Source organism: Arvicanthis niloticus, chromosome 20 (genome assembly GCF_011762505.2).
Source record: "Arvicanthis niloticus isolate mArvNil1 chromosome 20, mArvNil1.pat.X, whole genome shotgun sequence".
Lineage (NCBI taxonomy): Eukaryota > Metazoa > Chordata > Mammalia > Rodentia > Muridae > Arvicanthis > Arvicanthis niloticus.
In genome coordinates this window covers 7,992,724-8,016,810 of record NC_047677.1, presented here as the reverse complement: position 1 = coordinate 8,016,810, position 24,087 = coordinate 7,992,724, and the positions used below count along the sequence as shown (strand labels likewise).

Here is a 24,087-nt window from a genome sequence, read left to right as displayed (position 1 = left end):
CATGTGCCAGCACTTCCCAGCTCTGATGTTATATTTTTGAAACTCTAATTGCATTGCTCATATTAGTCTTAATATCCTGGTATTCAGGTGATCCTGTGCCAGCCTCATGAGAATCTGAAAATGCAGAAATGTGCCACTATGCTTAGCTGACTTTTTTTTTTTTTCTGGCCCTTATGATCTAGATTGCTTTTCTCCTTCTGAACTGTCTTCAGTCACTTTGTTTGTTTCTCTTTCATTGTCTTCTCTAATGGGCTCACTCCTAGACCCTTTGAACTCAGCATTTTCTTGTGCTTTCATCATATCTCAGTTCTGACCATTCTAAAAGTAACTCAGTTTACTTATATTTTTCACACAGACCTTTTTTCTAAGCTCTAGGCTCATGTGACCCTGTATTGTGTCTCCCCCTGGATATCTCAATGGAATTTATCTGTACCAAATTTATGATCTGTCCCGTAAATCCAAGGTATTTTTATTCCTTAGATCATTGAAAGACAGGATTATAAATTTAATTCTATAGGTTAAAACATAAAAATTATCTATATTTCTACCTTAATATCTCACCAATACCTATGTGTTTATCTTCTAAGAATCTCTAAGACCCGCCCATTTCTCTCCATCCCCTTTCCTCTTGCACATTTGCACAAGATCCTAGCAATTATTAGTTATTCCAGGACTGCATAGACAATTTTACAGTTATTCTTCATATGCCTGTTCTGGCCCTTTTCTAGTTTTTCTGCATTCTGTAATTATATGTACATACAGAAAACTTAGTGTATATTTTTTAACTCAGTTTAGTGTTAGTTTAGTTTAGCCTTTTCCAGCTTGGCAATGCAAGCCACAGACTTGGGACCCAGGACGTTGCCTCCCCAGTGGTGATGGATCTCATCCTATCTGTCATTATAATTGGTCCTAATCGCTTCCACCAGCTTAGCCAGAGCACCCTTGTCTTCCAAGTTAACCTGTGTGACAGCAACAGTGGTGCATGTCTTCCTGTGGATCAGGGGACCCAGCCTGGCCTTTCCCTTAATGATGCAGTAGGGCACCCCCATCTTTTGACACAGTGCAGGCAGGAAAACCACCAGCTCAATGGGGTCTACATCATGGTCAATCACCACCAGCTGAGCCTTCTTGTTCTCCACCAAGGTGGTGACTGTATTGACTCCTGCTCGGAGGACAGGTGGTCTCTTAGTTGGGACATCGTCCCCTTTGCTAGCACGGGCCAGTAGCCTTTGCTTCTTCTCCTGCTTTGTCTCTGGCCTGTACTTGTGGGCAAGCTTAAGCAGCTGAGTGACTGTTTGCCTGTCCAGGGCCTGGGTGAACTGGTTAATGGCAGGAGGTACTTTGATATATTGGGGCCATTTAACGAAGCACGTTAGGTGTCTTTTGGGCTGGATGTCCTGCCCAGTGTCGAAGTTCTTGGGCCTTTTCTCGAACAAAGGATTAACCACCTTTTTGGCCTTCTGTTTCTTGACCAAGCTGCATTCTGAAGCTCTCTCAGAGCTAGTGAGACAATAAAATATCTGCATGTCCTGTTTGAAATGCTTTATTATGTATACATTTACTGTCATTTCACCTAGTCCTTTCTGTCAGAAATGTTAACTCATCCTATTTCTCTGAATTTAAGATATCATCTGACATAGCTTCTTTATAATAATTAACAGTTGTACCATAGGTAATTTTATGTTATTATCTCGTTCTTTTATTTCCGTTACTTAAGCTCTTGAGTAATTTTTGAATGCTTTTAGCAGTTTACATTTTAGAAAGAGGTTTTCACTTTTCCAAAATACAGCTTACAAGAATACTCTATTATTGTCTTGAAATTTTATATATAACAATTTCTTAATAAGCTGTAGTATCGTTTTTGCACAAAGAGTACTTCTTATAAGGAGTAATAGTATTAGGTTTTCTTCAATGCTAGTAATATTGTCTGATGATTAATACCTTGCTATAACAGGCAAGTAAGTGTACTGATATGAAAAGAAAGACTAGCAAGTCCTGCTTTCTCTGTTTGACTCCTCCAGCACTCTTCCCAGGAGGTGCACTCAATTATCTTCAAAGATATACAAGTATATGCGTGTGGAAGGGATTTATTCATTGGGGGGCTTTTTGTCCTTTTTTCTTCTCATGTGTATGTGTGTGTGGTATGCATGAATGCATGTATGCATGTTGGTATATGTGTGTATGCCGTTATCCTCGCTTTTGCAGTTTCACACTACAAGTTCTTTGCATTGAGACAATACTTAACCACTGTCCTTTTGATGTGTACTTTCTATGGGTCTTGACAATGCTTAAATGTGTGTTTGCTGATGTAATACAAAGAAGGAAAAATAGCTTATTTGTATTTGTTTTGAAATTTAGGGTTTCAAAGATTTAATTGATTTGGATAAAATATTTCTGTCTCAGGAATCAAATATATTAGTTTATAGAAGACTCAAATAATTAATTCAATAAAGATGACTAAGAGTGTATATCTTCTCACCTAATTAGAAATACAAATTCTAGGGGCAGGATAGATGGCTCAGTGATTAGAAACACTGACTTCTCTTCCAGAGATCTCAGGTTCAAATCTCTGCAAACGTATGGTAGTTCACACCCATCTGTAATGGAATCTGATACCCTCTTCTTCTGTGTCTGAGGACAGCGACAGTGTAATCACATACATAAAATGAATAAATCTTAAAACAAGAAGACAGACAGACAAGGTTACCTTTAAGTAAAGATCCACTATAAATTTATTCATAATTTATTGAGAAAATTATGTTTGAATGTTTAAGAATCATGGTGACATCTTTTTGTAAAGATGAAAAGAAACATATTCAAATAGGTCTTAGAAATTCATTTTGTTTCGTTATTTTCTTGAAATCAGAACAGCTTTTATAGTGTTCCAATATAATGGGCTTCTAAATCCAGTATAGAAAAGAAATAGTTATCAAATAGCTGTCTAATGAATTATGTTTACATAAGTAAACATATTTACATAAGTAATAGTTGGTTGTGCTTAATTTGTTGTACACAATAGATATTGCTGTCAGCAACAAAGTAGACGAAATTTTTCTATTTTGGAGATTAGTAAAATAGTTTTTTCTTCATGATACTATTTTATAACAACAGAGGCTTCACTATTCTGTTTATTATCCTCTATTGTATTGATCTAGGTTGAGCAATGAGTTAAATATGTTGAAGCTTATGCTATGGAAACAAATTAGAAGGTATTTTAGATTAGATCTTACTTTTCAAATATTAGTTATATTTGGTGTCTTTTATAAAGCCATGAGCAAGACTTTTTGTTTTGTTTTGGTCTTCATTAAATGAACCATTATAAATAGATTAGATTCACTAACTTTTGAGACCCCCCCCCCTCGTGTTTGTCTCTAGGAGCTATGATAATGAAATTTATGAAAACTGAAATTCTAAAAGGAGATTGATTTCCAAATTTGCATTTCTTTGAAGTGGTGAGAACCTTTTGCTTTCTATTTTGATGAATTCCAGACTTTTTCACATATATTGAGTAATATAATACTTATCTTTTCATGTCTGGTTAATTTTAGTTTCTCCTGTTGTAGCATATATAATAACTTGTGGCATGTAGATGCTGTTTTGTTTATATGTTTATGTGTTGATGGACACTAGTATTATACCTCTGGGCCATTCTTGAGGAAGCTTTGAAAACATTTGCATCTAAATATCTATTGGGATATTCAATTTTACTTCTTTTGCATATTTACCTAGGAAGGAAATACAGTTCATCATAATTATGTTTAATGTATCAACAAATGCATAGGCTTTTGACAAAAACTGTGCCTGTTTATATTTTCTATAGCACTATGAGAGCTTTCATGACACACATGGTTAAACAGAATAGTGCAGTTCAAATCAGACTTGGAAATTTTTCCATGTTTCTTTGTAAAAGTAAAAGCTATTCCAGTTTCTATGAAACAGCTTTTGATGTCATCTCCAAACCCAAGAAATGATACAAAGCATCTTTTCATTACTTATTGGCCATTTATACAGTAAGCCATCTTCCAGAAATGGTTTTTCAGTACCGTTAAGCCCAATTGAGTTTTCATTGCTATGTCTTATAACTGTTACCACACACATGACTTGCAAATATGTCTGTCGTTCTATGGGCTCTCCTTTCACTCATTTGATGGTGGTTTTGATGCACAGAGTTTATAAGTTACTGTCCCAATTTTTTATTTCTGTTGTATTGTTTGCTTTTATTATATTTAGGAAAGTAGTGCTAAATTTGAGAGCATGGAGGACTGCTTTTGTTTTTCTGTTTTCCTCTATGAGTTGTGTAGATTTAGCTTTTAAATTAGGTCTTTTTTTCATCTCAGATATTTTGTAAATAGTACAAGGTAAGAATCCAGTTTTGCGGTTTTGCATGTAGCCTTTGTTTTCCTGGCACTATTGAAGAGAATGCTGTTTTTTCTTCATGGAAACATCCAAGCAAATGGCAACTATTGTCTATCATCATCATCAGAAGTAATATTATGTGCATTGAGTACATCAGAGTTAGGATAACACAACACAGTCAAGCTATAGATGGACTAATGCTTCACACATATGGAGCATAAGCAGAGGAAATTAACTTTAGTAGTGGTTCCATTACCAGTCTTCATTGCTAGTGAATCTGTCACCATTTTTGATGTTGGACATTCAATGGTCTTTATCCATCTCTTTTGTGCTGTATGAAAAGGATGTCTTCCAATAAATGAATGGATAAAGCAGTAGGTATGGCTAGGTATCTTGACAGACATGGTTAAACAAAACAAGGCAGTTCAAATTGGGATAGAAAAAAGAAAAAGATTCCTAGACAAAATTAAAAACCCAACATAGGCTTTGTAAACTCTTTTGGTAGGAGGTACACCATAATGAAAGCCCATTCTTATGTTGCTACCTGGAGGCCAAAAGACTATATATGCAAAGTTGTCTTTCTCAAGAAAATGCTAATCTGTTACAAAGTAACTATCTGGGAGCCTGAGGAATGCCTTCCTGGTTAAAGTACTTGTTGTATATGCATTTGCACCTGAACTTCTATTCCCAGGATCCATTAAAAAGCTGCAGGAAGAACTGTATGTCACACTCCTGGAGTGGGAGTGCAGAGACAGGCAGACCCATGAGACTAGCCAGAACAGTGAGCTTTAGGTTGTTAGAGACCCTGTCTCATTCATAAATACATACATAAATAAATAAGAGAAACAGTTGAGGCTGACATCAGATGTTGACCTTTGGCCTCCATCTGTGCATACAGAGGCACACAGATACACACATAAACAGACATACACGAGGATGTGTGTTTACTCTGTTGGCTTTCATTCTTATCCTATTTATATTTCTATCTTCATGACCAGTAACCATGTCTACTATTATGTAGTAAGTTTCAAGGTCAGGAAAGGGGACTCTGCCTACTTTGTATTTTGGGCTTTTTTGTTTGTTTTGATTAGGTTTATTTTGTTTTTGCCAAAATGAAAGTTCATGTGAATTTAGAGAGAGTTTTTCTTTTTCTACAAAAGAAAAATACTATTGGAATTTTGATAGCAATTATATTGGATTTATGTTGCTTTAGGTAGTTTTGTCTGAAAATCTTTGGACATAGGATGTCATCTCCATTTAAATATTTTTCAATTTTAGCAGAATTTTTTTGAAAATAATTTTAAATGTGCAAATCTGTTGGGGTTAAATTTTATATAACATATAAAAACATGTTCCTAGAAATTTTATTCTCTTATTATGATTTTATTTGTTTTAGATGCTATGCAATTAGCCGTTTAGTTTGTGCTTCTTGTTCTTTTTGTAGAACTACAATTAATTTTATATGCAAGGTGTGTGTGTGTGTGCACATGCACGTGTGTGCATATATATGTTTATGTTGGTAAATAAAGCGTTTTTCCTGAGGTGAAAAGTCACTTTTTTCCCCTAAATATGAGACTATTTTTGCTATAGGTAAAGTTCTGTCTTCTCTTTTTAAATTTTGAATGATATTTACATACTTTTCTTGTATTTTGTTTTAACGAGAATGTCCAGATAACGTGTTGGCTTTATTTAATGGAAGTGTACACCTTTGTCTTTTTCTTGGTCTTAGAGAAAAATTTTCAGCATTCACCATTGAAATAATGCTAAACATTTTTCATGTTTTGCTTTTACTGTGTTTTGCCAGTAAGTTGATGAGTGTTAAGTTTTATCAAGTGCTTTATATTGTTTTCTTTGTTTTGTTTTTAACATCAACTTAGATAATCATGTGGTTTTTTTAATTTATGTTCTTTATTGGATTGGTAGACTTTCATATTTTTGTCATCTTTATATTCTGAAACAAATTCTACTTGGTCTACATAAACCTAATTTTTCTTAATTTAGCCTGTTAGTATACTGTGCACAGTTTTTTGCCCATAAATTAAAAATAGGCAGTAATAGTATCTGTGGATGAGAGCATCTTTCCACTTCAAGTTTACATATTTATTTGTAGAGTCTCTTTAGTTTTTTTTTTTTTCTAATTTAGAGCAATTCCTCAATATTATGTTTTTTATTGACCGTACTGTTAGAAGAGATGTGTCATGAGAATGGGATTTTATACTTCAGAAGTCTCCTGCCATGCCCTGTGCACTCTTTGCTTCCTGTTTGTGGATCAGTATGGAGCGATCAGATTCTGCTGCATTGCCATTCCCACCTGCCTGCTGCCATGCTCTCTGCCATATGGTGACGGACTCTGAGATCCCTGTAGAACTGTTAAGCCCAAATAAACCCTTCTTTTGTAAGTTGCTTTTTTTTTTTTTATAACAATACAAAAGTAACTAAACAAAATGTCACCCACCTTGCTTTAAGACGTCTTAACTAGCCTGTAGCTCAACAAGTAACTAGCACTGATGGCCAGTGAGCCCTAGGATCTGCCTATGGCTTTGAAAGTACTAAAACTTTTATAATGATTATTTAACCGTTTTATATGTAAACATACCATTAAAACATGGAAAGGCATGAGACTGTTGAATTTTTAACATTTTGTTCAAAAACAAATACAGTTTTGAATAGTTCATTTTTACCAGAAGCGTCCCTTTTATCATTTATTTTTAGAATTTTCCAAGGTTCTCAAAAATGCCAACACTAGCGTTGTTGCCTCTTGTCTGCTGAAGGGGGAGGTGGAAAAGCTACAACGAACTTCCAAGGGGAGAAGACAAATTTGTATTTATCCAGTCCATTTAGTTGCTTTGTTTTATGGCTTTTTTTTTTCTTGCTTTGCTTTTATTTTGTGGTTTGTTATTTTGTTTTCTCTTTGTGTATTGGGCTCTCGCAAAAGACTTTGTGGGAGGGATGAATTTCACAAGCAAAAACGCTTTAAAACTTTCTAGACTCAATAGGACAGTTGCATATAGGACCTCAGAGATATTATGACATTATTTCGAAGACCCATGCAAACTCAAGACACACTAAACTTCTACATGGGGTGTGGAAGTGGACATGAAAGCCCACCTGTAAGTTGGGATCTGTTGTCAATTGGTAGCTGCTAGAAGAAGACCCTTGATAGGTCAACCAGATTTCAGGGAAGGCCCTACTCCCAAGATTATGGTTAAAGCACAGATTGGGTTTCAAAGAAAGAACATGATATCAGAACATGCGAGAGGTGAGGAGGGAAGTGTGAATCTGAGAAGTGTTGTGGAAGATAGGAATAGGATCAAAGTATATTGTATGAAATTTCACATAATGATATCTAAAGGAATGTTTTAATACTCTTGTCTTGTAGTTTTAACTGGTATAGAATTGGTAGTTTCTGTCCTGTGGTGGTACTACGTGAATGGTGGACTAAACTTTTCATATAAAATTAGGATTTGATCTGTTTCTTTTATATTTTTTCTCTCTCTGAAAAACCAACCAAACTGAAAAAAAAAATGAAGGGGAAACAAACAAACAAGCACAACGTATTAATAGAACGTCATACTATTTTGTTATGGAAGTTTTAGAGCACATTTGTCAAACAATATTTGCAGACTGGAATGCAAAGTCAGTTCACACTTCAGTAAGCGTTATAACTGACACCAAAACTTTATTCTCCTTGCTTTATTGCTTTGTGGAATTTTTCCAACTACACAACTCAGCCTTTTGTTTAACCGAATATTACCTTGAAACAAGGAGAGAGTCCAATGATATGCTTATAAAACACAAACTGGAAAATCCGTGGCCCTTGTAAAGATCCATAGCATTGCTATAATGTTAAGTCACAGATTTTTAATGCTATTATTTATAAAAGTATACGATCTTTCATATGTTAATTTTTTAAAATGGATACCATTGAAACCCTTTTATTTTTGAAGGTATGTGCATGTATGCATGCGTGTGTGAGTGTCTCCAAGTCGTCCAGAGAAGGGCATCAGATCCCCTGGAACTAGAGTTACAGACAATTGTGAGCTGCCCAAAGTGGGTACTAGGAAGAGAATCTGATCTTGGGAAGAGAAGCAAGATTTCTTAACAATTGAGCCATCTCTCTATTCCTATTTATATACTTTATGAATTTTTGAATTATTTCTTTGCTTGAATTTAAGAAGAGTGTCTTCCTTCAATGTATATGTTTGTATTTAAGGAATAAAACTCACCTAGAGACAGGCCATGGAAACCCTGAATAGAACAGCTTGAAGAGCTGGATTCAGGAGGCTACTCAATGGAAAGCTGATAATGTTCAAACATTGAAAGTGAGATTCATTTCTTGTTATCTCCAAGAACTGTATTGGTACAATACATTGCATTGGTACTAATGAGTAGAACCTATAGGGGTGAATGTAATGAGAACCTATGTGCAATACTAAGCCTTTTCCTACAAATGTAATACTACATTTTAAGTTCAAGCTTCTTCCTAGTATTTAGAAATATTTATCACTTAATATTTATTATATCCCTACAGCAGCTTTGCAAATAACTACACCTAGCCATATTACAAATACACATTGATGTAGCACAAAAGTGGTATCATACTTCAAATACAGTATGCCTCTTCATCAATTAATAGAAAAAGCAAGTGCTTATGTTGTTTAGATTAATCTCACATTAAATGAAGAGTTGGCAGGTCTATCTACATTGCCATATATTTTCAAAAATGTTTCTTCATTAAAGCTGTGAAATAATTATGAGAAGTTAAAATTTACCTTCTTGATTATAACATTTATGTATGTTGTAAAACACCTAAAAATACTGGGCTATTGCTTAGTAGTTAAAATGCTTCCTGCACAAGCAAGCATTAAGATAAGCGCTTCAATGCCCTGAACCCACATAATGCTCAGTGGGCATAGCAACCTGTATGTTATGCTTACCTCAAAGGGTAGACATAGTAGGTTTCCAAAGCAAGCTGCTAAGCAAGACTACCTGTGTCAGTGAGTTCTGGGTTTAACTGAGGACCCTGCTTTAACAAATAATATAAAGGAGTGATCACTTCCTGACATCAGCCTCAAACCTTCACATGGTTGTATGCACGCATGCACACACACACACACACACACACACACACACACAAATTAAAAAATAATATACTAAGAATACACCTTAGTATATTATTCTAAGTATATTAATATGATCCTTTAAGTCACTTTTAATTTCTAAAATATATTTTAATATATCACATATACAACATGAATAAAATGAATAAAAAGGACATGGAGTATGTTTTCTGTTAGCCAAGTATTCTTGGATATAGGGCCTACTCCGGAGTATGGTTAATATACCCAATGTTATTCAATTGGAGAAAACTGATTTTCTCTTTCCCAACAGGTATCAGGTGTAAATCGCTTCTTGTCTAGTGGTTATATTTTGTTCCTACTTACTCTTCTCTTTGTTGCAATTTTGTCTGGTTGAATTTGTGAATGCTATTATAGTCTCTGTAAGTACATCAGCCCTGTTGTCTCTGGAAGATGCTGTTTTCTTGGAGTCATCTACCACTTTGGCTGTTACAATCTTTCCGCATCATCTTTTGTATAGATAGCTGAGCCTTGAGGGAAAGGGTATCATACAGACATCCCACTTTGGGTCTAGTTCTTCAAAGTCTCTCACCCTGTGCTTGTTCTTCATTTGTGGATCTTTTAATAAGCCTTGACTATAGGAAGAAGCTACTGTGATGAGCATTGAATAGTGGAGTGAATGACTGGTATAACTATATATCCTTAGGGAACACTTTTGTTGTATGTTTACTTAGAATAATAGTAGCTTTTCCCCTGGGTCCTTGACATATTGTCGCAGGTTCTTGGCCCCATTAACAGTATTCTGTATGGATTCTGTGTCATAGAACAGGCCTTAATCAAGTAAAAGGTAACTGGTTACTCTCATAACATGTATGCCATCATTGCACTAGTGGGTATATCTTCTAGGCAGCTTGTTTTTATGCCTTGCAAGGTTTGTAGTGTACATAGTACCTTTCAGCTGCATGAATACTTAGTCAATAAGGATGAAGCTGCTAGTTGGATATCAACTCAGTTTCTTCATTTTTGAAGATAAAAGTAAGTGGTGTCTTCAGCAATAGGTTCTTTCCATCAGGTGCAGAGGGTAACTGATAGCATTGGCAAGAGCCTGTAATGTTTGGTTGGGAGAGGAGTCTATGGGATGGATGCCTTTAGCCAATGACTTAACAGGATGTAACCTATTGCTGGCTCTGGAGGTTTTACTAATAGTGTATGTATACAGTTGGAGCATTGTCTTCTTCATTATATAGTAATTACACTTAATACCTTTGATATATGTATATTTTATATTTGTATATGAAAAAGGTTCTGTAGTAGGTTTCCATATGGTTTTTCAAAAGACATGTAGTGTTAGTTGTTTCTCCCCATAGACCCTGCCTCCTCATTCCTTTCCCCATTTAATCCTTCTAATTTTTGTTTTCCCTTTTCCCTTTTTGTATATATTCTATTTCTCCTTCCTTGGAAGATCCCCTCATTTGTCCTGGTCCATTACTAGCAACTCAATAAGACACAAATCTAAAGCTAAAGGCTGCCATCCACATAAAAACATAAAATGTTTGCCTTTCTATGTCTGGGTTATCTTACTTAGGATCACCTGTAAATTTTATAATTTTATTTTTCTTAATAATTGAATAATATTCTATTGTGTAAATATACCACATTTTTATTAACAATTATGACTTGGGAGACATCTAGGCTGCTCTTTTAGTGCTAGGATTCCAAGTGTGAGTCACTGGACACAGCTTAATAATAGGTGATAGGCACATCTTCCTCTTCTCTATTGATTGCCGTTACTGCCAAGTGTGCAGATGTCTGTTTTCATCCAGCTTTATTACCAGTGTTTGTTGGTTTGTTGTTGTTTCAAGAGCAGTAAACCTCAGTGAATAGGGCGATACTTCAATGTAATTTATTTTGTTATTTCCTCAGTGACTAATGATAGTTGAATTATTTTATGGTGTTCTATTTCTTCTTTTAGAGCTGTCTATTTCAATTAGTGAATTCAATATGTGTCTAATATTTCAATTAGACACAGCAGAGAGAAGACAGAGAATGAGACACTTAGAGGATCAGATACTTCAGAGAGTACAACTTGGAGTAGGAATTAGGCATTAGGTAGCAGGCACTTGGAAGAGAACTTGGAAGAAGAAACTTGGAACTTGGAGGCACTAGGGACTAGGGACCAGGAACTTAGTACTTGGGACTTGGAGAGAAGAAGAGAGACTAAAGAATAAACAGGATTGAATCACACTCTGTCTGGTCTCCATTCTTCGAGTCTGTCCTCACTCTCTCTCTTGCTGAACCCCGGACCCGCGGACCGGAGCGGCAGCTTGGGCTGGGATACAGTGGCCACCAAATGCGGGGCAGCCTGGGCCTCAACATTTTGCTCGGGCTGCGACATTTTTTGGCCACCCGAACGTGGGGCTAGTGCAGTTCTCAACATGGTCTTCACTCGGGAAATAGCCATTTAATATTTTTTTCCATTTTACATTAGATCTCTGCTCTCTATTTGTTGTCTCCTTAACTGCGTATTTTTTTATCTAATGTCACACAACATCTTGTTTCTCTTTGTTTTTGAAAGCTTACATAGTTATTTAGTATCACTTAAATTGCTGGTACAATGCTTCCAGTTTTGCCATTTTGTTGTTGTTGTTGTTGCAAGCTTGCTTTGGCAGTTTGATGTCTTTTATATTTCAGTATAAAGTTTAGAATATTTTTTCTGGTTCTGGAAAAAAACTGTTATTTTACTAAGAACTGTATTGAACTCTTAGTTATTTTGAGTAATGTAGACATTTAAATAATAAAAATTTTAACTGTAACATATCTGAGGGGAAAAAAACATTGAAGAACAAAGAATTATCCTTTGCACAGTTTTGAGATTATGTAGGCATGGGTATTTCTGTGTCTTTGGACTATGTTTAGTAGGAATTGTAATTTCTGATGCTGTGGTATGGCAGAAGTGGTAGTACGTGGATGGTAAATCAAGTGTTTACCTCATGTAGGCTGGGAAGCAAAAAGAAAAGAGACAAGACCAGAGTTCTGCTTTTTCCTATGAGAGTCTACCTATGTCCTAACAATTCCACTAGTCCCACCTCTCACATGTTAGTCAGCATGCAGCACTACCAAGCTGAAGGCTGATCCCTAAGTCTTAGGCCTTTGGGGAAATGTTTAAGGTCAGAACTATAGCATTTTACCCCAGGCTTAAGTCTTTTGCCTCCATCACCATGCAAAAGTGTTCCATCTGTCTACCATATAATATGTAATGTTTAACCATTCCAGCATTGTTCGAAAGTCCATGTCCAAATTCTTTTTCTACCTTCAGGCAAAATTCAATTGTCCATACTTGAAAAAAATAAGAGCAGTAAGTTATAGCCCCAGAATGTAATCATAAGCATTTCCATATAAAAGGCAAGGAACAGAAAGATACGGAGGGAGGGCTGAGACTATGATACGAATCACATCAGCTTTTTATATAGACAGATGAGCTTTCTTAAATTTGGATGTGAGTGAAAAGCATAATGAATGATGCTTTCGAAAGAGAAATTTACAAGCTGCTCTCCAGGTTTTACCAAAGACATTCATTAGCATGTAAATCACTTCATGGATCTATAATGAATAAGGCATGTTGTTGAATTTTAACTTGCGCTTATTCTATTTTTTTCAATTAAATGTTGATTAATTCAGAAATTGGAGATTTTCTTTTGAAACTTTAATAATAATTTTTATTTGATGGTGTCCAGGCTACTATTAAGTTCCATTGTAAAAAAATTGAAATGTTAAATAACTTTCTTTTTACCATTTTAGGTGATGGTATTTGTACATGCTCGCAATGCCACTGTAAGGACAGCTATGTCTCTAATAGAGAGAGCAAAAAATAGTGGCCAGATTTCCTGCTTTCTACCTACCGAAGGACCAGAGTATGGACATGCATTAAAACAGGTGAGCGCCAGGAGACATAGGAACCAGTACACATGATGTTCCTGGTACATAAGTCTCAATGGAAAATGTATAATCTGAGTAGTTAATGTTACACAGTCACTAACTTCTGAGACTTAATCTTTTTACACATTTTTAAGTTAACATATTTTCTTAGTTAGGGTTTCACTTGCTGTGACTGAAACACCGTGACCAAAAAGCAATTTAGAGAGAAAAGAGTTTATTCAGCTTACACTTCCATATTGCTGTTTGGCACCAAAGGAAGTCAGGACAGGAACTCAAGCTAGGCAGGAGCTGATGAAGAATCCAAGGAATGGAGCTGCTTACTGGATTGCTTCCCCTCACTTGCTCAGATTGCTTTCTTATAGAACCCAGGACCATCCCAGGGATAGAATCAGCCACCAATGGGCTGGGCCCTTCCTCATTAACCACTAATTAAGAAAATGCCTTATAGTCTCTTGTGGAGGCATTTTCTCAATTAAGATTCCCTCCTTTAAGATAACTCTAGGATGTGTGTCATGTTGACAGAACAGTAGCTATTACTCATATAAAGTAAAGGGTTTCATTGGATATTCTACACAGTAATACCTTGTTCTTATTTATCTTCTTTTAACTAATGTTTTTTGGTTTTGATTTTGGTTTTTCTGCTGGTTGGATTTTGGTTTGATTGGTTCATTTTTTGTTTTCTTTGTTTTGTTTTTTGGAATTTTTGTTTTGTTTTTTGGGGAAGTGCCTCAATTAATCTTTTAAAGGGTCTGAATGAATAATCTATCCATTTATCATTTCTATAACTGAAGTGTTTATTTCTACCTTTTAAAATATAGTTTGGTTATAAAATGAGTTTGCATTTATAAATATTTTAACATATAATCGTTTTAATATTATTTTAAAATTTGATAAATTACAATTTGACTTTCTCTCCTTTACTTTCTAAAGTTAACAGTGCCAAATATAGCCTACATAAATATCAGACCTTTAGGAAAGTAAAGGGATCCTGAGAATATTGTCTTACTGCTCCTTTTATTTGCAAAGGACTTTTCAAATACTGGAGTCATTTGCATCCTTGTTAGCAAAACAAAGCCTCTGGCTGCCAGATCAAAATCTGCATGCAATCCAAATTCCTGTGTCTCCATTACAATTTAAAAGGTACTTCTCTAAGTGATTTGAGTAGCAACCATATCTTATGACATTTTTTAGCAGGTTTTTCTTAAATATGTCAATTTACTGACAATTTTGATCAAGATTAGGCAAACCATGGCCTTGTGGTCAGGCATATCCATGATTTTTTTTTTTTTTTTTTTTTAAGCACAGCCAGTACTGTCCCTTTATTATTTATGGCTGTTTTCTTTTGCTACTGTAGACTGGGTAAATATAATAGAGACTACTACTAAATACTTTTGTTTCTTACATAAGCTTTCGATTGGGCACAGAGTAATTATGTCCAAATGTATTTGTGAGAAGGTTTAACAGACTGTTTGCTTAATGGTTACAAGCTTACAAACCTAATGCAATTCCTTAGTATATCCCTTAGTCAGGGGTATCTAGAGGACCAGAACTGATAGATTGAATATACATATACATATACATATACATATACATATACATATACATATACAGAGAGAGAATGGGAGAGAGAGAAATAGAACTTATTAGAGTGACTTGTTGAACTGATAGAATGTCTCCCTTTATATATATTTATTATAGTGGTTTATAGGCTGTGGTCTAACTAATCTACCAATAACTATCTAACAAGGTCTAATTTCTAATAATCAGTCCAAATGGCTAGATGTCTCAGCTAGTTTTCAGTGTATACTTCTTCTTTGGTAAGAAGTAGGCTTTAATGCCAATGAAGGAATGAACTTGCTAGGGAAGTAAGGGCAAGGGCAAATCAAAAAAGAGAGCCAGCTGCCTTCTTCCACATCCTTTACATAGACTGCCAGCTGAAGGTTGTGGCTGCTATTAAAGCTGTATCTTCACATCTCAAAAGATCTAGATTAAAGATGTATTTTGACACCTTAAAGATCTGGATTAGGTGTGGGCCTATCTATTTCAAATCATTTACTTCAGAAAAAACCCTTACAGGTGAACTGAGCAATTTGGGTTTTTCTTAATTCCAGGTATAGTCACGTTGACAACTAAGAATAGCCATCATACTTTGTGAACATATCTCACGTCTTCCACTTTAGTGATGTATTTCACATGGTACTGCCTTAGTGAACATATCTCACAAAGTACTGTCTTAGTTAAAGATATGTTGCCATTCTGACAATGTGGATGTCACCATTGTCTTTTAAAGTTTTAAATTTTAACTCCAATCACCTGACACTTGTTTGTACATCAGATTGTCTTTCAGTTTTGAGCTACACAATGCATTCAAAAATTTTTATATTTTTTTATGATACCCTGCTTTATAGCATTTATTTTGTAGTTTGTGGGGTTTTTTTAAATACTTTTTTATTAATCATGAACTTGTGAGAATCTTTGAAAGGCATCTTGCCTTTTTATTTCCTTAGAAATAAAAATCAACTCAATTGTGATTAAAAGCCAAGACTTGAGAGCCACCTTGTGTACTTCTGGCTTCTTCCAACTCTCAGTTCTCAGAGCTGCTTCTCTTGTAGATATTTCATACTTATTATTTAATAGTAATATTGTTCAGTGTTTGTGAAATACTTGCTAGTACCAGGCATTCTATTGCCTTTTTAATTTATCCAGTCCTCATGCCATAGTGATGTAGGTTTATACTATTCCTAGCCTTTGAAATGGCATGTCTGTAAGAAATTCATATAGCATGAAACATTCTTATAGCAGTTATAGTTGTTCACAGGTTCCTATTCTGAAAAAGAAACAATATTGAGAATTTGAAAGTTTACTGTAGTGAAATAGATACAGGTAAGTAGATGTACATATCTTTAGTCATTTTATTATACTTTTAAGTAGTTTTGTGATGTTAGTATTTTCAGCTTGACCCAGCTGTTGATTTTTTGTTTTGTTTTTTGGTTTTGGGTTTTTTTTTTTTCAAGAATGAATGCCTTTATTTATTATTTCTTTTCAAGGAACATTGCCTTGTGTGCTGCTGTTACTCCTTCATGTATCTTGTCATAGGTACACCAAAATTACTTTGTTTGTACTTTCAGTCCTAAAAGAAAAAACATGATAAGTGCTTTTGTTTTAATTTTCTCATTTAATTGGTATCATTGTATTGAATTTTAAAGATTTTTAGCCCCTGAAGCAGAGAACATATTTTGCCAGTGAATCTTAGGCCCTGTTATCTTTCCCCCTCCTTCTCCCTGGCTGACTGGTCCCACTTCTTTTCTATCTCTTCTTTGCCACAGTGATTCCTTAACCCAAACCTTAACCCTAAACTAATCTCTATCCTCTAACCTCTAACCTCTAACCTCTAACCTCTAACTCTAACCCTAACCTTAACCTTAACCCTAACTCTTTCTTGCGGTTTATGATTTACCTAGTGCCTTTGAAAGCACTTTTTAAAATTTAATTTAGGAGCTGGGTATGGTAGTATATGCCTTTAATCCAAGCATCTGAGAGGCAGAGGCAGATGGATCTTTATGAGTTTTAGAACAAGCTGATCTACATAGGACAGCCCAGACTATATAGAGACATGCTGTCTTAAAAATCAAAAACAAAACAAAAAAAGTAATTTAGTGTATATGTATGGACTTATTTCCTGTATGTATATCTGTGTACCACATGTATGTGAAGACCCCCAAAGTTGGGAAGCCCTCACTCAAGTCTCGGGAAGTCGCGGTCACCCACAAACTCGCAAGACACTGTACCTGGATGCAATCAGCAGAGGCTTTATTAGGGGAAGTTGGCCAGCCAAGGTCAAACCATGAGCTCTCACAGGAGCAAAGTTTGACCCAGAGTGGCAGGCTAAGGGGCCTTTTAAAGAGGAAAACCACAAACCAGGGGAGTGAGGAGGGGATGAGGGGTTGTCAAGGATACATAACATAAAAATAGCGGAACATTCCAGAGGAACCCACCCTAAATGATTTAGTCATGTGAAAATCACTCTGCACACTCATTCTTCTCAAAAATGTAGTTTTACCATGTAACTGTGCCCTACCCTGTCATTTACCAACTATTTCTGATTAACTATTTCTCACTTGCTCCAGCCACAGCCCAGTCATTGTGTTTCGCCACCTAAGTGACTTACATTTACATCCTCTATTTTCCTTTTCTGTACAGCCAATTCCCGAAACTGGCCTGGCTTGTTTCAGAGAAAAATTTCCATGCCCTTTAAAGAACTTTAAGAAGGAAAATATATATATATTTATATGAAATTATATATATAATAATTTTATATATAATATATATTATATATTTATATATTATATATAATACATATAATTATATGTATTATATATTATATATAATATATAATATATAAATATATTATATTATTATATATTATATATAATATAGTATATAATATATATTAATTATATATATTATATATAATATATAAAATTATATATAATTATATATAGATTATATATAAAATTATATAAAATAAAATTATTTCATAGAATGAATATATATATATTCATTCTATGAAATAATTCTCATAATTTTCACCCTACATATGGATTGACTGCAGAGAAAGAATCTGATCTACTGAAACAAATACAAATGGTTATGATCCATCTTATGGGTGCTGGGTATTGAACCTAGGTTTTCTGGACGAGCGATAGCGCTTATAACTGCTGAGACATTTTGTCTTCAAAAGCACTTCTTTGTAGTGGGAAATTTTCCCCACAAGTTGGGAGGAGTTAAGGTGGGAGGAGTAAAGAGAGGAAGAGGAAAGAAGGAAGAGTAGGAGCAGGGGAGGGACAGAGATGTAGGAGGATGGAGAACCATGCTTGGACCAAGAGCAGTTCTGGGTAACAACTTATATCTAGGTTAGTTAATTGGTTAACACCTCTAATTATGTGAGCATCTTGTTAATTGAGCATTACCAAACATATTTGGTTAATCTTAAAGCATTAGAGTCTTATTCTTACGGGGCCGCGTGGGATGGTCTTGGCTCAGCCCAGCCTTGTGGAGACACGCTGCCATCTTGTGAGTGTCAGGGCCAGTGTCTCTTGCTGCCTGAGCCTGTGGCCTGAGCCAAGTGACATGCCATGGGAACATGGCGGCTCTGTAACACAAGACAAACTGGGTGCTGCTGTTTTAAATATCTCCCGCTACACTTCTTTATAGTTTTATTTTATATGACTATTTTAGTATAAATAGTAAAATCCAGAATGAAACTGTCTTGTCTCCCCTGAAAGGATAATAAATAATATATATTTAGTTAACTCTGAATGTTATTCCCCAGCAAAGAGACTGTTAAGCCAGAAATATACCTCAAGAAAAAGTTGCCACTTGTGTTTGTAGAAGTAAAAAATCATTAGGAAGGCAGATATTTTCCTTATTAAACCATTGTTTTTAACTGTGTTTTTCATTTTAAATTAAATGGGCATTTTAGAATCATCAAGTTTTGTCTTAGACAAGATCTTGACTTTTTAGTTTTTTTAATACACAAACACATACATACACACTTGAAATATTCTAGCACTAGATTTAGTATTTCTAGCCACTTCTTTATTGACTGTTTTCTCTTACTTATGGTCACTGATCTGCATCTAGTTTTTTTGTTTTGTTTTTTAACATATACCATACTAAATATTTTGCTTAGTTGAAAATGGCCCATCATATGGAAGAACTAAAGAAGAGACTAACTAGAAGTTTCTGTTGAACCAAATTAGAGTAACATGTATCTGAAAGCTAATTTAGAGAATAATTTTATGACTTTATTTTCTTTTTATATTAATAAACTCTGTTTCTTAGTCTTTGCTGAAATAGTGGCAGCTGAAGTTGACTGACGTTTGTTACAAGCTGTGTGATAGTATTAATGGCTTTATTTTTGGTTTTACATCTTCAGTCATCTGTCACTGTGGCCACATAATATTAGAAATTCTTTTAGTTTCTGCTTAGTAAAAATAGATGGTAGGTCGAAGTAAAATGCCTCCCTTTACCTGAGTTTTTACTTTATGCATTTGCAAAATATCATCTCCTTAAATTGATGTTTCTTCAGCGACGAATCACCAGCCTTTTTTTTGTGATGCCAGTTAATACAGTAATTCTGTTGTTAGTTACAACCATGTAGAAAGATATCAAAAGGGATTTCTGTTTGTTTGTTTTGAGTATTTTTAAAGATAAAAATTATAGAAAATTACTTTTAAAAAGTCACTGCCTACTTAGTCGGGTTTTAGAAGCTTGACAGTAATCCCATATAGAATAAAGGCTTTGAATCTAATTAAATCTGGGTTTTAATTTCACTTACGTACTATAACATAGTCTTTTAAATTTTACTTAGTATTGCATGTAGTGGCAAGAGCATTTGTATCTTGGGTTTTTCATTTAAAATGAAATTTAATATTAGTTCACTTGACGTAAAATGAATGCTGTAAAAACTTTTAAAGAAGTAACAAGAAAAATAGTAGCTTAAAAAGATGAAAGTTAAAAAAAAAGATGAGAGTTGCAACAGGACTTAAAAGACTGAACCACAAAACAATGAACTGTAAAGCAGTAATCAATTTGGGAAAATAATAGTCACAACCAAGCAGAGTATTATATCTCTATGATGTATACACTTAATAATTCAATAACAAATTAAACAGGACATTTCTAACAAGCGTATCAGAAAAAGAAATAAAAGAAGCCAACAAGTTGGAGTGGAAAAAAATCTTGCTAGATAAAATTAACTTTTTATCTCCAATAAATTATAAAAGAAAAGAAACAGTAAACTAAATATATTTAAGGCTAGAGTGATGGTTCTACAAATTAGCTCCTGTAGAAACTGGGGTTTGGTTTCTAGTACTAGTATCAGCTTGCTCACAACTACCTGTAGCTCTGTTCCTGGAGGACTGACACCATTTTCTGAACTCCACCAGTGTCCAGATACAAACATATTAAACAAATTAAAAACAAAAATGAAAACTTTAAACATTCTGAAGATAATTTGAGGATTGGACATGCTCATAGATTTTCAGAAGCACTGGTTTATTCAGAGTTCTAAAATAAGGTAGCAGTTTAAAGTCTCTTTTTATATATATAACCTTTATATCTAATATTTTAAACCTGGGAATGATCCAGAGTAAAAGCAAAATATACTACAGCTTTGGAGGGATTTTAATGGCAATTTTGGACAACTGTTCACTATTACTTTATTAGAAGTAATGACCCTATGCGCTAAGGAGATGATTCAGAGGGTAAAAGTGGTTTCCAGCACCTACATGGTGATTTACAACCATCTGTAACTCCTGTTCCAGAAGACTGATACATTCTGCTGACTTACTAGGGCACTAGGAATGAAAATGGCACACATACATATTTGCAGTCAAAACATCCAAACATATAACATAAATAAATATTAGACGATTAATAACTTTTAGAGTGTATTAGAATTAATTAACACTGACTAATCCTGTTGATCACTTGTCAACATATCACTGTAAGTATCACTCTTACGGAAAGACTGGCAGGGCTGCGGCTTCTGCCCTGTGACACTGGTAATTTCACAAATAATTTAGAAATAAATAAGTAAATACTTAGCTATCGAACAAAATATGGTAAATTGCATTTTAAGAAAACAGTAAGCAGTTCATTGCACACAAGAGAAGTAGATTAAGATAGTAGTCTTGAATTTCATTAGGCAGTCAGTAAGAGTAAGACATTCCAAGAAGAGACTACAGATAAAGGAAAATAAGAGACATTTGAAGAAAAACATAGACTCTCATTTATTTTTCAAGGCAGAAGTGATATATTAATATTCTGTGGTAACTCTTCCGGAGAGGCTGAGCAGAATCTGAAGTTGCCTAATTATGCATGTGAGAAAGAGAAGAGAGCATGAATGATATAAATATCTAGACAATTCAAGAGGCTGTAGGGCCCAAAGAAGAAGTGCAGTTTCCTTCAGCACAAAAATTCGTTTAGAAGTTTGGTGACTCGTCTCATATTACCCACTCTTGAATATGGTTCTCAAAAAGCTACTTCCTTTAACATCACCTTACTAGCACTAGACAGTGTCAAGCTCTCAGGTCAATAATAGATTAAGAGAGAAAAATGTTATATTTTTTGCATTTATTTAGCATAGATATCTGAGGATAATTTGCTAGAGTCTATTCTCTCCTTCCACCATGTGGATCCAGGAATGAAAGTGAAGTAATCAGGCTTGTTGGTGAGAGCCCATACCTGCTGAGTTGAGTCTTCTTGCCAGCCCTCCATGCTGCATTTTTGGGACAGGGACTCAGGCTGATCTCTGCCTCCCTTTGTAACCAAAAATGACCTTGAATTTTTGATTCCCCTGCTTCTACTTAGGGAGAGCTGGAATTAGAGAAGGTGCCCCACACCTAGTTGGGAGATAGAAAAAGTGTTTCTTCATGCTAGGGGAGCATTTAGTCAGCTAAGCTCTGTCTCTGTCTCTGTTACTTCATCATTTTTTAATTATTATTTTTGATGCTCTGTTATATATGTGAGAAACTGAGCATTTTCTAACTTAGCCATTTATATTTTATTTTCTTTAAATAGTTTATGTTCTTGGCATATTAAATTGCATATAAAATCAGATATGTTTTATTTTTTATTTATGATTATTTTCCATGTAGAAAGTCTTTCACTTCATTGTGTATATTACATAGAGAGCATGCCTGTTTCCTCTGTGATGTCTCAAGCCTTTTAAAAGTTTGTTTCACTATTTAATCTCTCTGAAGATAACTAATAATCTCATGATTCTTCCTATATAATCCTCAAGTTATTCCCTGTTGCTCTAAGATTTAATATAGACATGCTCATTTTTATTTGACTCAGTTTCTGAGCCTTCTCTCTCATATTGGCTACAATTCAAAGACAGAGCTTTGCACACATGCCTTGTCATAGTTTTTTTTTTTATATCTTGAGTAGTTTTTTTTTATTGGCCTGCATATTATGTAGTACTTATTGTTTTACTTATTTGTTCTCCTTTTTTTATTCTAATATAAATGCCCTTCCCTTTTTCAGATTTTCTACCGTTTCAGCCATTTGTTACAATGTTTTTTTTAATTAATCATTCCATTTGTTTCCACCTCAAATGATACCCCACTGCACAGTTATCACTACACAACCCTCCCAACCCACATCACACCTCTCCTTTCTCACATGTAGAAATTCCTCACATGGCAGTGGCCTGAACGAGGACCAAACTAATGCTCTTAAAAGGCCCAACCACACTGATCAGCTCCCACCATGCAGCTTCCACCTCCTAAAGACTCCATTACTTTCCAATAGTTTCACAGATACGGTCCAAGTACTCTGAACATGGCCTGTGGTAGACATTGCAAATTCAAACCATAAATATTTAGTTACTCATAAAGTTTGCTTTGTTTTCTACAGGCTGACTGTACCACACAAATACAGAGTACATTTACATTTTGTTAGGTGTATATTGTCATTGGGACTTTTAAAATGTATAGGTTGTCATTTATTTTGTTGGCCACTAGGTGGTGCAGTTTACTAATTTATTGTACCCAACTATAAGCAGAATTTATGAAGTGACCTTTAGTTGATTGCTTAGAAATTAAAAAAGTGCAAGTGAAACACGGATGCAGTCATTTTGGCAAGGCCTGGATTAGAACCCCAGCTCCCTGAACTCTCATTCCCTGACATATTCATATATGGAAAAAAATAGTCAAAAATAAGCTCTTATTGATAATGAGATTTTTTCCCAAAACAATAATAAATAAATACCCAATATAAGATCCCCCCAAACTATTTTATTATTGAACATCTGTTAAAAATATTACACTAACATCTTCAATTTTATAAAAATACTGCTTTAGTGAGTTTCATCAGTTAGTTTATACAGTCTTTGGTGTAAAACTTATGCAGAGCCCACAAGTTCAAACCAACCCAAAGAACGGATACTAACAAGAAAATAGTATATTCAAAGTAGATGTATAGTTGTGGGGGAAATGTGGTCAAAATCTTCCCGCCAAAGAGTAACAGGAACCCAACTGTAGGTGAACACTGTTGGCTTTCTGCAAAATTTTAAGACACAACCAGATGATATTTGTATAAAATACTGTTACCAAATTATATGTTAGAAAACATTAACATAATTTTGCTTTCTTTGATAAACTCATTCAGCATGTATGAGATATAGCAATTGCTCTTAAAGGCTAATTAACGGCCTTTTTATGTTTTTTATGTGTAGGTACAAAAGTCAAGAAATAAGCAAGTGCGAGAGTTATTCTCAGATGGCTTTAGCATTCATCATGCTGGGATGCTTCGGCAAGACAGAAATTTGGTTGAAAATTTGTTTTCAAATGGGCATATCAAAGTGCTAGTCTGTACAGCCACATTAGCCTGGGGTGTCAATCTTCCTGCACATGCGGTTATTATTAAGGTAAGAGCTTATCTCCCTTTGCACATGGATTTGTGTGTCTGTTAAAGCAAGCTCCTGAATTGATTTATTAGAAAAATTTTGTGATTTGTCTGTTTCATTGACTGAATGTTGCTTTAGCCAGAATTATTTTCTCCAGTAAAAGTCTAGTTTATATTATAGAATTTAACTCTATCCTACCTGATGAAGGGATTATTTAAAGTACACTTTTGAAATCTTCCCGTATTTGCCCAATTTCAGGTTTCAGCTCTTCAGGATTATATGTGTGTGCTTATGTAAATT

The 24,087-nt window shown here is 34.7% G+C and overlaps 1 protein-coding gene across 2 annotated transcripts in view; it reads left to right on the top strand.

Moving 5' to 3' along the window:
• The window catches only part of Ascc3 (activating signal cointegrator 1 complex subunit 3), a 265,284-nt gene that overhangs the window by 95,365 nt on the left and 145,832 nt on the right, over window positions 1-24,087 (top strand). For both annotated transcript variants that reach the window (XM_034524196.2, XM_076917041.1), the window contains 2 exons: window positions 13,233-13,367; window positions 23,617-23,808. In XM_034524196.2, coding sequence (XP_034380087.1) covers window positions 13,233-13,367; window positions 23,617-23,808 — 327 coding nt within the window. The remainder of the gene's footprint in view (window positions 1-13,232; window positions 13,368-23,616; window positions 23,809-24,087) is intronic.